The 16,008-nt window shown below is 40.1% G+C and overlaps 1 protein-coding gene across 2 annotated transcripts; it reads left to right on the top strand.

Annotated features, from left to right (window-relative positions):
* Positions 1-4,138: 4,138 nt before the first annotated feature.
* LOC139584719 (transforming growth factor beta activator LRRC32-like) lies at positions 4,139-15,803 on the top strand. Of its 2 annotated transcripts, none has more exons than XM_071416881.1 (3): positions 4,139-4,296; positions 6,186-6,282; positions 11,208-15,803. In XM_071416881.1, exons 2-3 carry the CDS (start codon positions 6,190-6,192, stop codon positions 13,128-13,130), a joined length of 2,016 nt encoding a protein of 671 aa, XP_071272982.1. In that variant the 5' UTR covers positions 4,139-4,296; positions 6,186-6,189; the 3' UTR covers positions 13,131-15,803. The 2 variants fall into 2 exon arrangements, with proteins under 2 accessions (XP_071272982.1, XP_071272972.1); XM_071416871.1 differs by lacking the exon at positions 4,139-4,296 and adding an exon at positions 4,830-5,141.
* The last annotated feature ends 205 nt before the right edge of the window (positions 15,804-16,008 follow it).

The following is a 16,008-nucleotide window of genomic DNA, read 5'->3' as shown; positions in this document are numbered from 1 at the left end:
TCCACACGTCCGAGCTGTTCAACTGACCTCCTACAAGACGATACAATCAGGTCAGGGTCAACATGTAGGCTATCAAGCGTTTCAGTGTAGGAGTGCTAATCTAACATCAGTTTTGCCATTTAGATCACAAGGAATAAGATGGCATGGACAGCTGATACTAGATCAGCACTCCTACTCTGAGACTATTGATTCATACCACCCCAGATTTCAGAACTGAGGCAATGGACATGTTCAATAGCTTTGAAAAATGCCACTGCATTCCTGAGGGGGGATTTTCCTTGCCACTATATCGCCTTGGGCTTTCTTATAGGCTTTGGAAATGTCTGTCTGGGTAAATAAATCTAGGGCAGAGATACAGTGAAAAGCAATTAAAAACAAACTGCATTGAACTACATTGAGGAAGAAAATGCAATTGACCTGTGCGTCCATCTAAGTAACATAATAAAAAATCCCCATCAAAATCTGCTAGATATATGTTTTTTTGCATGGGCTGCGTCTCAATCTGACGCATCCACCTACTGTACAGTATGTCAGCTTTACACATCTGCGGTGGAGGTGGCTGAGCTACAGTGGTGTTTGTCAGACCATGAGACATCCCGAAAATCAGTCTATTCACGAAAACGTCTGTAGCGTCCGAACGATCTGAATGGCCTACAAACTAATATGACCACTCGTGGAAAGATGACTCTCACGAACACGATGCTATTTTGGTCTACGACCCCCAAAAACCCCACGGGATTCATCTGAAGTCGGCAATGCTGATGTACCAACTTTGGGTCTTCCTTTCCTGTAGCGGTCCTCATGAGAGCCAGTTTCATCATAGCGCTTGATGGATTTTACGACTGCACTTGAAGAAACTTTTGTTATAAGTTATTGAAATTTTTTGGATTGACTGACCTTCATGTCTTAATGTAATGATGGACTGTCATTTCTCTTTGCTTATTTGAGCTGTTCTTGACATAATATGGACTTGGTCTTTTATTAAATAGGGCTATCTTCTGTATACCACCCCTACCTTGTCACAACACAACTTATTGGCTCAAACGCATTAAGAAGGAAAGAAATTTCACAAATGAACTTTTAACAAGGCACACCCGTTAATTGAAATGCATTCCAGGTGACTACCTTATGAAGCTGGTTGAGAGAATGCCAAGAGTGTGCAAAGCTGTCATCCAGTCAAAGGGTGGTTACTTTGAATAATCTCAAATATAAAATATATTTTGATTTGTTTAACACTTTTTTGGTTACTACATGATTCCATATGTGTTATTTAATAGTTTTGATGTCTTCACTATTATTCTACAATGTAGAAAATATAAAAAATAAGAACAACCCTTGAATGAGTAGATGTGTCCAAACTTTTGACTGGTACTGTATATATATTTCTTGAGCTTTCTTATCTCATATCTCCTAGACATAGGACACCTACATTTCTTTACTGTTTTTTTTTTGCCATTTATGGATGTGTTATTCAATAGTAAGGGCCAAATTAAATATTTTAGCAAATATTTGTAAAATATAATTGTATTTATACCTAAAGGGATCTTAAATTCTAAATCAAATAGCTAAATGATCCATGGTATGTTAGCTTAGTCCCCCCCAAACACAAAGAGGATAATTTAGTTGCTTTGCCAGTACCATAGAATTAGATTTCCTTTCCCCCACCCTCATATCCTGGCAGGTAGGAGTGTTGAGCCAGTAACTGAAAGGTTGCTGAATCAAATCCCCAATCCGTCAAAAATATGTCGTTCTGCCTGTGAGCAAGGCAGTTAACCCCCAACAACAACTTCTCCCTGGACGCCTCTGATTCAGAGGGGTTGGGTTAAATGAGGAAGACACATATCAGTTGAATGCATTCAGTTGTACAACTGACTAGATATCTCCCTTTCCCATATCACCCAGACCCAGTGAATTTCATACACAAAGCAGGAACCATCAGAGATATGCCTGTTTTTTGTTGCAAGGCTAATTTTCCTAAGGTATAATAAAGTATTCTATTATATTCTATTCTTAGTAAGGCTCTGCGGAGGTGTTTTTGTGTGTGTGTGCCTCTTCTCTGATCCTGTGCCCCTGTACAAAATAAGATTCATTATTATTTATTTAACTTGTAGAGCGCTTCACATTACAAAAATGATCTCAAGCGCATGGAAAGCTATAAAAAAATACTATTTGATTTGATGGATATTGAATGTCTCTAGTCAGCTTCAGATGATGGAAAGGCAGATGAAGCAGTTTGGGTTGGAATATATAGTTAAGTGTTATTTTAAACTAAAAGCACATTATTGTACAATAACCATGATGATATAATATCACCTTGTCTCCCAACAGTGGTTTCATGATTAGTAGGTCATGACTGTCAATCATGGCACACACATGCCTTGTTCAATATAAAAAGGCATTTATTAGGCTTATGTAAGAGAACTACACTGATATCTGCAGGCAAATATCTAATGCACATGAGTTTGGACATGTTCAATGGGTGTTTGTTTTGCGTTGCCCGGTACCCTGGGTGTGAGGAGTTTACACATTTTAGACCATTCCATTGGTCCTAAAGTGAAATTTCCACCCACCCAATGAAAACAAAGCATTCAGCATTTTCAGTATAAAGAATGTAAAATAATTATACAAAATATTCCATGTCTGAGGAGTCTGAATCACAGACTACTACATTTCACACCAGGTAATCGCTGCATATTAACAATGTATTTAAAAAACAACAACAGATACATTCATCACAAAATGGTTCAATGCAGTATTGTAATGAAGCTCTGTAACATAAGCTCCGGGGTGAAGTTTCCCCTATAGGTACAGATTTAACCTTAACCATTAGTGGGGAAAGTGCAAAACTGACCCAAGATCAGCATCTAGGGACAACTTCACCCTACTTTGTAATGTAAGAGGAAAGGGAAAAGAGGCAAGACCTCGCCACCAGGTGGGCCCACTGACATAGGGTATAATGTAGGGGAGCTCCTAACTGTAGAAGGAGAGCAAATGATGGAGGGTATTGTATATTGTGGTTGAATCTATGTGGCTGACTGGCTGTGTTTGTTTACCTATTTCTTTCCTAGCCTGTTGTTTGGCTGTTTATTAAAGCCATAATCTGTCATTCATTTTTCAGCCAAAAGGGCAGCTCCACCACTAAGCTAACAGGTACTTTAGAAATGTATGGAGCTATGGATGCAATAACTGATAGCCCATGACATCAGCATGATAGATTTGAACATATTTTGAAACTAACACTGTTGTGTAGGCCGACCTCATATGATAGGGTCAGAGTTGAAGTAAATTCATGAGGGATTTATAAGTTAAAAACGTCACAAATCAAATTTAAATGACCACCGAGAAGCCTTAACCTTTTCAGATTGTACAGGAGTATTTTTCAGAGTGAAGAATGGTTTTCAACATTCTATAGTATTTATGTGGAGCAGTCACTCATGTGCAATACATTTTCTTTGGCACTAGGGGGACACAGATACCTTGATAAATAAAAAACATAAACCTGAAAAGTTCTGTTTTCCACTCAAACAGGTGTGTCTGGAGATGTTCACACTTCCAACTTTTAGTGGAGTTAATTCAGAGCCGGAGTTAAGTAGATGACAGATAGTGACGAAACTTCATAACCTGTCAACACTGGGTAAAAATGGATAGACCATTATTATTGAGAATGCACTGAAGACATTTCCCAGTGAGCGCCGTCCAACGTCGATGTCCATAGATGTCATTTGTAATTTTGCTCACTGGGTGAGTACTGTCCCATGGATGTCTAAAATACGTCATTTTGCTTACCGGGTTGGATAAATGAAACCAAAACCGAAAGTATGTTAATCCTACACTCTTAGAAAAAAGGTGCTATATAGAACCTAAAAGGGTTCATCGGCTGTCCCCAAAGGAGAACCCTTTGAAGAACCCTCTTTGGTTCCAGGTAAAATCATTTTTGGTTCCAGGTAGAACCAAAAGGGTTCCAAAAGGGTTCTACCTGGAACCAAAAATGATTTGACCTGGAACCAAAAAGGGTTCTCCTATGGGGACAGCCGAAGAACCCTTGTTGAACCCTCTAAGAGTGTAAGCTTGATAATCTAGTTTTATCCCTTAGGGTAGGCACACCATGTCATGGGATTCCCCATTGGGCTCAATATAACTGGACTGGGGATGCTGGCAAACGCACTGCCACTGACAGACACTCACTTCAATGCCTCATGTATACCTCCGGATGAACTAGGGGAGAGAGGAACACTGCCATTAAATTCTGGAACGGTACAACATTTAAGGAAGACATTGTCTCCTTGGATGGAAATGGTGAGACAGTGTATGTGTGTGTGTATGTGTGTGTGTGCGCACTCGCGCACGCATGCGTTTGTGTGTGCCTGTCTTTTACATCTTCAGTTGAGGCTTAAACAGTATTTGAAAGTTAGCCATATGTCCATGACATGTAACCTAATTGTACATCTTGTAAATGTGTATGTTTGTCTTTCTCCGAAGAATAGAATAACAATCTGGTTAGCGTATGACAACTTGGCTGGCCACAGAGACCACATAATAAATAACCTCTCAACCGAGCACTTTCAGAAGTTTATGTGTTTGCATGCCTAATTGTTTACAGAACGATACAAGGAATTTATAACCTCACTATGTATACAGCTGTTCCAAAATGAGCAACTGCCAACATGTGGGAATGACAAGCCACAAAGAAGTTGGACCAGGTTGTTCTGATTGATTAACAATAGATGAAGAGAGGGAGGAGAAGAAAGAGAGAAGAGAATGATAGCGTGAGAGAGAAAGGAAGAGATAAGTGAATAAATGGAGATAGCGAGAGGGTCTGTGAGAGAGAGAGAGAGAAAGAGAGAGAAAGGAAGAGAGAGAGAGAAATTAGTATGATATTGGAGGAATCACGGACAGAATGGACATCCCAATCCCGTATAAGGTATTTCCCTAAAAAAAAGGGAAGGGGAAAAGCAACAATGATGCCGGATATTCTCACAGGATGTGTTAGCCCTGGACGAGCACTGAAAGGTAGAGGGTAGAGCCGGCTGTGTGTGTGAGAGTGTTTGTGTGAGAGTGTGTGTCAGTGAGGATGTAAGATTACCACAGGAGCAGCAGCATGAGCAGAAGACTGCAGGGGAAAGTAACCATTTCGAAGAGAGGTAAACACCTATGGACAACGATATTGGATAATATTCTGACGTGTGTGGTTTCTATTACTTGCTGGTTAGGGTGAATGGTAGGAATGCCTTGGAGAAGGATAGAAGGGTCCTCAGCTGTGCAACAGAGGGCAAAGGAGAGGAGAATGAGATACTTAGCAGTGGAGGTTGTGGAGTAGGTAAAGAAATGTCCTGTGTAAAAGAGTAAGGAAGAGAATTAGAAAATGTGTGGATGGGTGTACAGATGAGAGAATGTGTGAGGTATGTTCTAATGGGCTTTTGTGAAGTCTCTGAGGAGAGCGTCGTTCAATGAGGATTCAAAGGGTATTTTCCTGTTACCTGAGTGATGTGGATAGCATTGTGCTCATGTCAAAGAAACGTCATGCAATGACCGTCTTGATTTTTGCGGTAGATGTATGACCCCGACAATTCTATTAATTTCTGCAACTTTTTCATTCTACCTAAAAACAGTCTGAGATCTTTGAGGCTTTGTACAAAAGACACATAGGGCACGGAGGGAGAATCACACTTTCATCTCTGGAATTCGTTTTAGCTGTCACATTATACTATTTCTGGTGAGACAGTAAATATCTACGATATTAAAAAGGTCAGCACTTCAGCTGTATGAACCAAAACAAGTCATTGTTGTTGGTTAAAGACTACCTTTGTTCCAATAATAATTAATAACCTTTTAGATCTCGGCTTGAGTGATCAGTGGGAGATTCCTTTTGCGTCACTTAAGACTAAAAACAAGCCTGAGAGGAACAAGAACTAAATATAGTGGCATGCTAAAATGTTTTTCTTATCCACTGCACTTACTCTTATTTAGCAAACCAATCTCTCTCTTACTCTCATTCCTTGACGTCACAAGTGGAATAAATGAACAATGACAAGTCAAACAAAGGCAACCGTGTCCAGATAAACAACTTCCCTGTTAGGAATGCCTCCTGTGGATGGTCTCAGTTCATGTCATAACCCCATCATTGTGTTTCCTGCACTCATGTCTGCTCTGTCTCTTCTCACCTCCCCTCTCTCTGTGTGTCACAGCACCATGGCAGCCTACCTCTGGCTGGTCCTGGCCATTGTCAGTGATGTGGCAGAATCCTTGTTACATCCCTCACGCCAGCTCTCCCCCTGCCAAATGGTAAGTGACCCTGAACTGAGTTGCCTCAGTAGCAGAATTTTTGAATGTTTTTATAGCTGTCAACCACAAATAAGTATGTGATGTGTACGTAATACGTAATGTGTAAACTATGTAACTGCCATGTAAAATATGAATACATTTAATTTGTAATGCACTTTTTCGCAAAGTGTTAGTTTGTGCAATACAATAAATAGGTATTGGAGTACTTATTTTAATGTGGGACCCCTGATTATAGTTACATAGACGGGAGGAATAGTGTTGATAGTTGCTGATAATTTATGTTTGTGTTATCGGTTTTGATAAGAGTATCCTATGTTTTATTGATACATCTGAGTACTACAATACTGCTTGTGTGTACCTTGATGTTATTATCTGAGAGTTTTGGCAGTTTTCTCACAAATCTCTCATGTACTGTATATGCAAAATATATTGGTTACTTTCGAATTCTCAGGTAGCAGAGAACGTTTCTATTGAAGTCTTGTGATATGAAACCGATCCTTGTTGTTATTCTAGCCATGCTGTTTCCTCATGCTCTGAACAGCAGATAACAGAACATACAGTTTGACCACATAACCCATATGTAGTCACACCTACACTGTTTCATTTTGAGATGGAGAAGAATAAGTAAATGTGCCCAGGCAAGATAAAAGTAAACTATAGCCATAGAGGAGGCACATGTTCCATTACCTCACAGCTCTGTACTGTGCTTGTGATGTCTCAAATCACTTTCAGACAGTGTGTTCAACTCTCATCCTCCAAGCACCTACATTCATGTAAGTTTTTAGACATAGCTGGACATAAAGTCTGACTCTTCTTGGCATCTTCCTTCGGTAGACTGACTGACTAACTTCCTCTGTCTAAATGGTTGCCGTGACAAATGTGTATTCTCGGTCTAGCTCCGTATTTGGATGAAGCGGCTCTATGTCCACAGCCAAACGGATCATATTAAGGAGCTGAAAGCCCCAGGGCTGCTTTCCATAAGGGAATTTTCCCTCTCTCAGGTACTATCAATCTGGACCTGATGTTACACAATTTTCTTTGTTAATCTTTAACTAAAGGAGGCTCTGGCATACAGTAGCTTTCTGCCCTGAGTCCATAGAACATTAAAGTCCGTTGGTGTTTTCCTTCTCTCATTTTTCCACCCTCTGCGAAGACACAAGAAAACAATATCTGATACGAAATTCATATTGCTGTAGTTCTGGGAATGTATTGCATTCCTGACTACTAACGACTAAACTGTATAAACAGGCAGGATGAATTGGAGCTGGGCAGGAAACTGGCTCTTTAGACTGCAAGAACTGATAGCATAGCGTGCCAGTTTGAATGGAACGGACTAGAAGGAGATGTTTTCATTTTTAGAGGCAGTGTTCATTGTTTATGCATTCTCTTCGTTTTATTTCATAGCTTTGGTACTATTTTCACAAGTATGTGATGCATTTTCTAAACTCTTAGAACAAAACTACAAACTGGTGACACTTTTAACACAAAAGCTTTCATTGTGCATACATTTTGTTTGTAGACATCTTTCACCATACAACCAATGTTTACTGTGAATATAATGAGTACATTAGTTTAATCACCAAAGCACATCATAATGATATCTTCTCAATTTTGTTATTTTAAAAACCAGTTAATCCAATAGCAAAACATGTAAGATACATATAGTGCCCTTCATAATTATTGGGACAGATAAGCTTTTTTTTCTTCTTTTGGCTGTATACGTAAAAAGTTTGTATTTGAAATCAAACAATCACTATGAGGTTAAAGTGCAGAATGTGGGCTTTAATTTGAGGGTATTTTCCTCCATGTCGGGTGAAGTCACTTTGCAGTCACTTTTAAGAATAGAATAAGAATAGATATAGATAATAGAATCAATATGTTTCCATGAATGTGGATGCTACCATGATTACGGATAATCCTGAATGAATCGTGAATACCCCCCTTCGCCAAAAGAATGCAAAAAAAATGCTGTTATTGTCATGGTGAGAGGTTAGCATGTCTTGGGGGTATGATATTTGTGAGTCTGTAACTTTCTCACTCATCATTATTCACGATTCACGCAGGATTGTCCATAATCATGGTAGCATCCACTTTCACGTAGAAGTGTTTAGAAACATATTCTATTCTTATTTTCAATAAATGTGACTCCAAAATGACAGGTCATTATTTACCATACATTTCTATTGGGTACAAAATAATCTGAAATGTAACCAAATCAAAGAGGAAATGCGTCCAACAAATCTGTAGAGTCACAAGCTTGATGTAGTCATTGCGTGCTATGAATATGGGAACAAATACTTAACTTTTTACTACTTTAACACACATACAGTTGAAGTCGGAAGTTTACATAAACTTAGGTTGGACTCATTAAAACTTGTTCTTCAACCACTCCACAAATTTCATGTTAATAAACTATAGTTTTGGCAAGTCGGTTAGGACATCTACTTTGTGCATGACACAAGTCATTTTCCCAACAATTGTTTACAGACAGATTATTTCACTTATAATTCACTGTGTCACAATTCCAGAGGGTCAGAAGTTTACATACACTAAGTTGACTGTGCCTTTAAACAGCTTGGAAAATTCCAGAAAATAATGTTATGGATTTAGAAGCTTCTGATAGGCTAATTGGCATAATTTGAGTCAATTGGAGGTGCACCCGTGGATGTATTTCAAGGCCTACCTTCAAACCCATTGCCTCTTTACTTGACATCATGGGAAAATTAAAAGAAATCAGCCAAGACCTCAGAAAAAAATTGTAGACCTCCACAAGTCTGGTTCATCCTTGGGAGCAATTTCCAAATGCCTGAAGGTACCACGTTCATCTGTACAAACAATAGTACGCAAGTATAAACACCATGGGACCAGGCAGCCGTCATACCGCTCAGGAAGGAGACGCGTTCTGTCTCGTAGAGATGAATGTACTTTGGTGCGAAAAGTGCAAATCAATCCCAGAACAGCAAAGGACCTTGTGGAGATACTGGAGGAGACAGGTACAAAAGTATCTATATCCACAGTAAAACGAGTCCTATGTCGACATAACCTGAAAGGCCGCTCAGCAAGGAAGAAGCTGCTGTTCCAAAACCGCCATAAAAAAGCCAGACTGCGGTTTGCAACTGCACATGGGGACAAAGATCGTACTTTTTGGAGAAATATCCTCTGGTCTGATGAAACAAAAATAGAACTGTTTGACCATAATGACCATTGTTATGTTTGGAGGAAAAAGGGGGAGACTTGCAAGCCGAAGAACACCATCCCAACCGTGAAGCACGGGGGTGGCAGCATCATGTTGTGGGGGTGCTTTGCTGCAGGAGGGACTGGTGCACTTCACAAACTAGATGGCATCATGAGGCAGGAAAATGATATGGATATATTGAAGCAACATCAGGAAGTTAAAGTTTGGTCGCAAATGGGTCTTCCAAACGGACAATGACCCCAAGCATACTTCCAAAGTTGTGGCAAAATGGCTTAAGGACAACAAAGTCAAGGTATTGGAGTGGCCATCACAAAGCCCTGACCTCAATCCTATAGAAAATGTGTGGGCAGAACTGGAAAAGCGTGTGCGAGCAAGGAGGTCTACAAACCTGACTCAGTTACACCAGCTCTGTCAGGAGGAATGGGCCAAAATTCACCCAACTTATTGTGGGAAGCTTGTGGAAGGCTACATTTGACCCAAGTTAAAGAATTTAAAGGCAATGCTACCAAATACTGATTGAGTGTATGTCAACTTCTGACCCACTGAAATTGTGATACAGTGAATTATAAGTGAAATAATCTGTCTGTAAACAATTGTTGGAAAAATTACTTGTGTCATGCACAAAGTAGATGTCCTAACCGACTTGCCAAAACTGTAGTTTGTTAACAAGAAATTTGTGGAGTGGTTGAAAAATAAGTTTTAATGACTCCAACCTAAGTGTATGTAAACTTCCGACTTCAACTGTATATGACCATGTATTGCAATGTGAAACATGTACAGTATTTTTAGATGAAACACTGATTAAGTTTGGTGAATAAGTGACTGTATGAGTTTGTGTGTTATACTTAGTCAATTTAGTTTTGAAACAACTGTCTTTTTGATTATCTGTTTGGAGTTTTGTACTAAGCGTTGTGAAAATGTACAACATACTTGTGAAAATTGCACCAAAGAGATTAAAATAGAATAATAAGTAGATGGAAACATAAAGTTGGGGTTTTACAGATGTGCTGTACCTCACTTTCTTTCTCTTTCTGTAACAACATCTTTAGATCTTATAATGATATATGACCCATGATAGGTTTATTGTATATGACTGGTTATGATTTGCAAGCTATTTCAATTGCATATGAGTTAAGTTATTAATTAGAAATGTATAAGGTAACATTTGTTCATAAAAGCCAGAAGAAAGCATTCAAAAAGCTTGACATTTAGCAAATAAAACAAAGGAAGGCTTACTTCAAATGTATGCCATGAACCTAAATCCACTTTGTTTTATGTGAGTTGTGTGTGTGTGTGTGTGTGTGTGTGCGTGTGCGCGTGTGCATGTGCATGTGCACATGTGCATGTTCTATGGGCTGTATTTAGAGAGTGGGCTTATGCCATATGGTTTAAATTACCAGCCACGCTGATAAGTTAATAGTTAAATGTTTAAAATAATAATGGAAAGAGACTCTTCGTCCACTAGGCGTTCTGAAAATCCCTGGGTGGAAGAGGGGGTGTAACAAGAGCTTGTTTTATGAGGTGAAAACCCCACAACAAGCCTAACAGTCTCCCTTGACTGCCAAAAAACACAGATACAATGGCCCATAAAACAACTCTCTACATGTGCACAAACCATTTGGTTTGTGAGAGTGAAAAGTGTCAAGGTGACTTGTGGTCATTTGGGAGTGTGCAGTGGTGCCGTGAAGTTCAAAGCTCATGTAGTTATCTCTCCTTGTTTTGTCCACAGGTACAGAATGATGTGTACTGCAACGATCTGAACCTGAGGACCGTTCCAGCCAAGCTTCCTCATGGCATCCAAAAGCTGGACCTATCTCGGAACCTTCTACAGAACCTTACCCAAGAGGTTCTATCAATCTACACCACCGTTCATCATCTGAACCTCCACTCCAACAAGATCCAGTTCATCCAGCCGGGTCTGTTCAAAGACATGACCAATCTGCAAGTGCTGGACCTCTCCAGTAATTACTTGGATGTTTTTGCTGTTTTGAAAACCAGCATTGGGCCTCTTGTGGCCGTGAAGAGGCTTGACCTCTCAGGCAATGGCCTGTACACAGGGATGACCGACTTCTTTCTCAGTGAAGCCCCAGAACTCATTAGCCTTTCTCTGAATGGCAATAGTATCACCAAAGTGGGCAAGGAGACCTTTTGCGGATCTTTGGCCTTGAGAAACATTGACCTTCACAACAATGTCATCTTAGAGATCGATGATGGAGCATTTGACTCGCTGATCCATCTGTCCGAGCTTGATTTGTCCATTAACTCCATCACTTGTATCACTGACTTTAACCTTTCCCAACTGAAGGTGCTGAACCTCAGTAGGAACAGCATGGAGTGCTTCCAAACCACAGACTCAGACCTAGAGTATGAGCTCCTCTATCTCGACCTGAGGGAAAACAAGATCCACTACTTCCCCGTTCTCCCAAGAAAAAACAAGCTCATGTACCTGGATTTGTCCAGGAACCGCCTGATGAGCATCAACACCACGGGGACAGCGGATGAGATGGAGCACTTCAGAGACACGTTTGTGCCTCACACACAGTCAGGTGGAACCAGCCGACACCAGGACCTCTCAAGGCTTATGTACCTCAACATGAGCTACAACCAGATCAATAGCATACCGCAGTCTTTCTTCTGCAGCATGGTGTCTCTTGAGCACCTCAACATCAGTAATAATTGTATCAGGGCCTTTTCTGTAGATCAGGAGAGCCCTCTGAACTCTCTGAAGACCCTGGACCTGAGATACAATGCCCTACAGAAACTCTCGTTTGGTGAGAACACCCTAAGGTCACTGCAGGAACTGTTCTTACAAGGGAATGTTCTCAGAAACATGGACTCTGGACCATTCCAAAGACTGCCCAGCATCAGAGGCCTTCACCTCCAGCAGAACTACCTGAAAGTCTGCCCCTCACAGCGAAAACCACCACAGACAGACCACAACTCCCAGGATCCATCAGGCTGTGTCTCCTTTGCGTCCATACCAAGCTTGCACTTCTTGAACCTCTCTGGAAACAGTCTTGAAGTTCTGCCACCGTATGCCTTCAATGGCACCATGCTCAGGTTGCTGGACCTGTCCCTAAACCCAGGCTTGGATATTCACCAGAATTCATTCTCTGGTCTGGAGAAGTCCCTAACTCACCTATCATTGAGAGAGAACCACATCACAGAACTGAACACAGACCTTTCCCTGCTAAGCAGTCTCAAATCTGTGGACCTGTCCACCAACAAGCTGAGCGCTCTCCCCTTGTGGAACAAGGAGCCCTCCATAGAGTCCCTGAACCTGCAGAACAACAACCTAGTCACCCTGGAGCACGACACAGTCGTGGTCCTGGAGCGGACACTCAAAACCCTTTACATGGGCTCGAATCCTCTCAGTTGCTGTAGCAACCCCCGCTTCCTCAACATGCTCCAACGCTCCAATGTGGTCGTCCCGGACATCGCCACAGTAACCTGCCAGTACATGGAGAATTCAGAGCTAGTGGAGTTGAACATTAGGAGCGTTACGCAGGAACAGTGTCAGAAGCTGGACAGTAAGAGCGCTAGCATCATCGTCATTGTGGTGATGGCTTTGGTGCTGATCGTGGTGCTGGTGGTGCTCTCCAAGGTGTGCCACCTCAGGAGACGTAAGCTCAACAGTAGCTTCAGGGCCTGAAGAATGTGTCCTGTGATTGGGGAGAAAGAGATGCTGGAAATGTGTCTCCTCAGAGGGACTACTAAGCAGACAATTTTCAATGTGAAGTGTGCACTATTTCCTAATTTTAACTCTGGAACATGGCAGCCAAGTCTTCAAGTTAAAAGAAAAAAAAATACACAAAAACCATGACCACAACAATATGACTTTCTTACATTTTATCATCCAGGAAGTACTGTGTCTCATTTTGGGTCAGATTTGAGACATGTTGTGGTTTATAGAAGTGTCATACATTGAAGGTGTTGTTCTCTTCTTCTTGGGAATAACAGACAGTCATGTGAAAACACAAGAGTATGAATGTGGTCACTTTTTATATAATTAGCATCATCGTGTGCACATACAGTTTATAGCCATTTCCACTTTTGGGCAAAATATTTTATGACTGCACAGAGTCAGCAGATATGCATTAGATTTGCTGATCCAGATTTAAGGCCTTTCTTTATCAATGCTGTAGTTTGCACTTTAATTTGATTGTATTTGTAATTTTTTTTTAATTATTAACCTGCTTTGGAATGTGCGTTTTTTTGTTGTTACATAGACTAAATTACACTAAGTAGGGACCACATAATGCAAACATGCCCACCAATGCCATGTAATGGCAGAGTGGAGAGCTTTCTCCAACTAATTTCAACATCAGCGCATCATTATGAAACCACAGGGTTTGAAGGTTATGGCTGCAGTTCTTGAGATGACTGTGACACTACAATAGTATACACTTAGTGTTTTATAGAATTTACAGTTCCTATTTGTGGGACATAAATAGGAAGTACTGTATAGAAGTGAATTGTTTCACCTTCTATAGGATAGTTACAGTGAATATTATTTTCATAACAGTATTTTTCACTGGTAGATGTACAGTAGGTATGGGGTGGTATGTGGAGACCAAAAACAGGATTGAAGCAATAACTCCAGAGGAAGCAGTACTGTCGGAACACCTGCAGTAAATTTTTGTAGCTTGTTTTAACAGCTTGTAGGGCACTGCAGATACCTTTCCTGTTTTTGATGAACTCACTCTCGAAAAAGCCTGTACTAAATAATTATGTGCAATTTCACAAAGCTGGGTTCCAGCAATGTGGTTTTCCCTTGATATAAAATATATTTTCCCCTTGAAATCCTCTCCGGTTGCTACCATACATGGAGAGGCTGTGAAGGCAAATGACCGGTTTGATAAGTTAAGTGATACAGTGGATCAGTGAGGCTTTAACAGAAACAAGGACCTGTTTTGTTTCACTGCGAAGAAAAGCCTTTTTAATGCATTCTAATCTGGCCCTTCGCTCTTTAGGTTTTCTCCCTACAATATGTCAGTTGAATGACATAGTGGAGTGAGAGAAGCAAACACCAACCCAACACTTTCTTCACAGACAATTTGGCCAAGCTTAATCAATGCTGTAATGAACCCCTGCCAGACTGAAATCCTTAACTGCGTAGCATTCAGCTTTTTCCACCACCATCTCCATGATCAACTTCATATCAATCAAAATCATGTAATTGCAAGGATTTGAGACAATCAATGTTGTTTTGAAGATGGATTGCTTTGTTATTCATGTGGAAGCTATCCATGTTGCATTTGTTCTCGTAAAGAGATCTTGCCCTTATTATCTGCATAGGCCTAGCCCACAAGACCAACCATGAACACTAGAAATTCCCCAGTCATGGATTGTCCTTACCCAACACTTGCCCCAGCAGGTCAGTGAGAATGACGAGGAGGAGAGCTTGTGAAAAGAACAATGCAGTTACAAAGTGACAACAAGGACTGACCAACCTGTAGAGAGTTCATTGAATTACATTTGTTTTAGCTTTCTTGCCTTTTATATAGGACATTGTTACAGACATACTGAATTCACACAGTTGTCATTCCTATTAAGTCTGTATTACAGTGCATTTCTAAGTTGAATGTCATAGAAGGTAGGATATGATTCCTTACTTTATTTTGTAATGTTAGGGACTATTTTAAACAAGAAAAACAAGCCACGGGAAATCCCTGGTGAGGAAAGTATGTCCTAAACCATATTAATAGATATTTATTTCAGAGATAACACTAGAGGAAGAGTAGTTCCATCCTGTTTCTCACTGTGACATGCTGAGTCACAGTCACTGCATTTGGGGTAACCCTCTTGTTCTGCTTTTTTCCCGCTCACATGACTGAACTTCAAGTGAAACCGTCAAAGGTCAAACTAATGTATAGAGATGACACGATAAGTCACCTGCTGCTTGAAGTGACATCCACCATTGACTACAGTCAATGACCAGCATTTTACATAAATTGACACTAAAATGATAATAAAATATCATGAATATCATAAGTCACACGTGTATCAAAATGTTAGGTTGGCTGTTTGGATGCCATGCAGGCAAGTCAAAGCTACGGCTGTGCATGTTACAGCTAATAAAGAAAGAATATTAGCATAAATGGAGAATGGTTTTGATGGTGTTATGTCAATTTCATGACAGTGTTACGTACCGTTTTATGCAATGTTAAATTGAAGTTGCACCCTTGCTTCTGTGTTTATCTGTTCACTGTGTTTTACATGTACAGCATATGAAGGATATTACAATGAATATATTATGAACTACTGTAAAAATATATATTTATATTGTTTGTATTTTCTTAAGTAAATTATCTATGTAACAGAATATATTGTCGTAGTTTTTTTTATATGAGCTTTAAGAGCTATGCAACTAACCAGAATCATGCTCATTGGGCACAAAACAACGGAAAAAGAGAGGAGGGACTACCTGGATTTTGTCCAATAAGAAACACTCATTTGTATTTTCTATTTAATGTTGTAAAACATTTTCCATAGAATGCCCTAATGAACATGAACCAGGTAATTCATTT

Source organism: Salvelinus alpinus, chromosome 1 (genome assembly GCF_045679555.1).
Source record: "Salvelinus alpinus chromosome 1, SLU_Salpinus.1, whole genome shotgun sequence".
Classification (NCBI taxonomy): Eukaryota; Metazoa; Chordata; class Actinopteri; order Salmoniformes; family Salmonidae; genus Salvelinus; species Salvelinus alpinus.
Note: the sequence above shows the minus strand (reverse complement) of the source record. Positions and strands in the feature narration are given on the sequence as shown.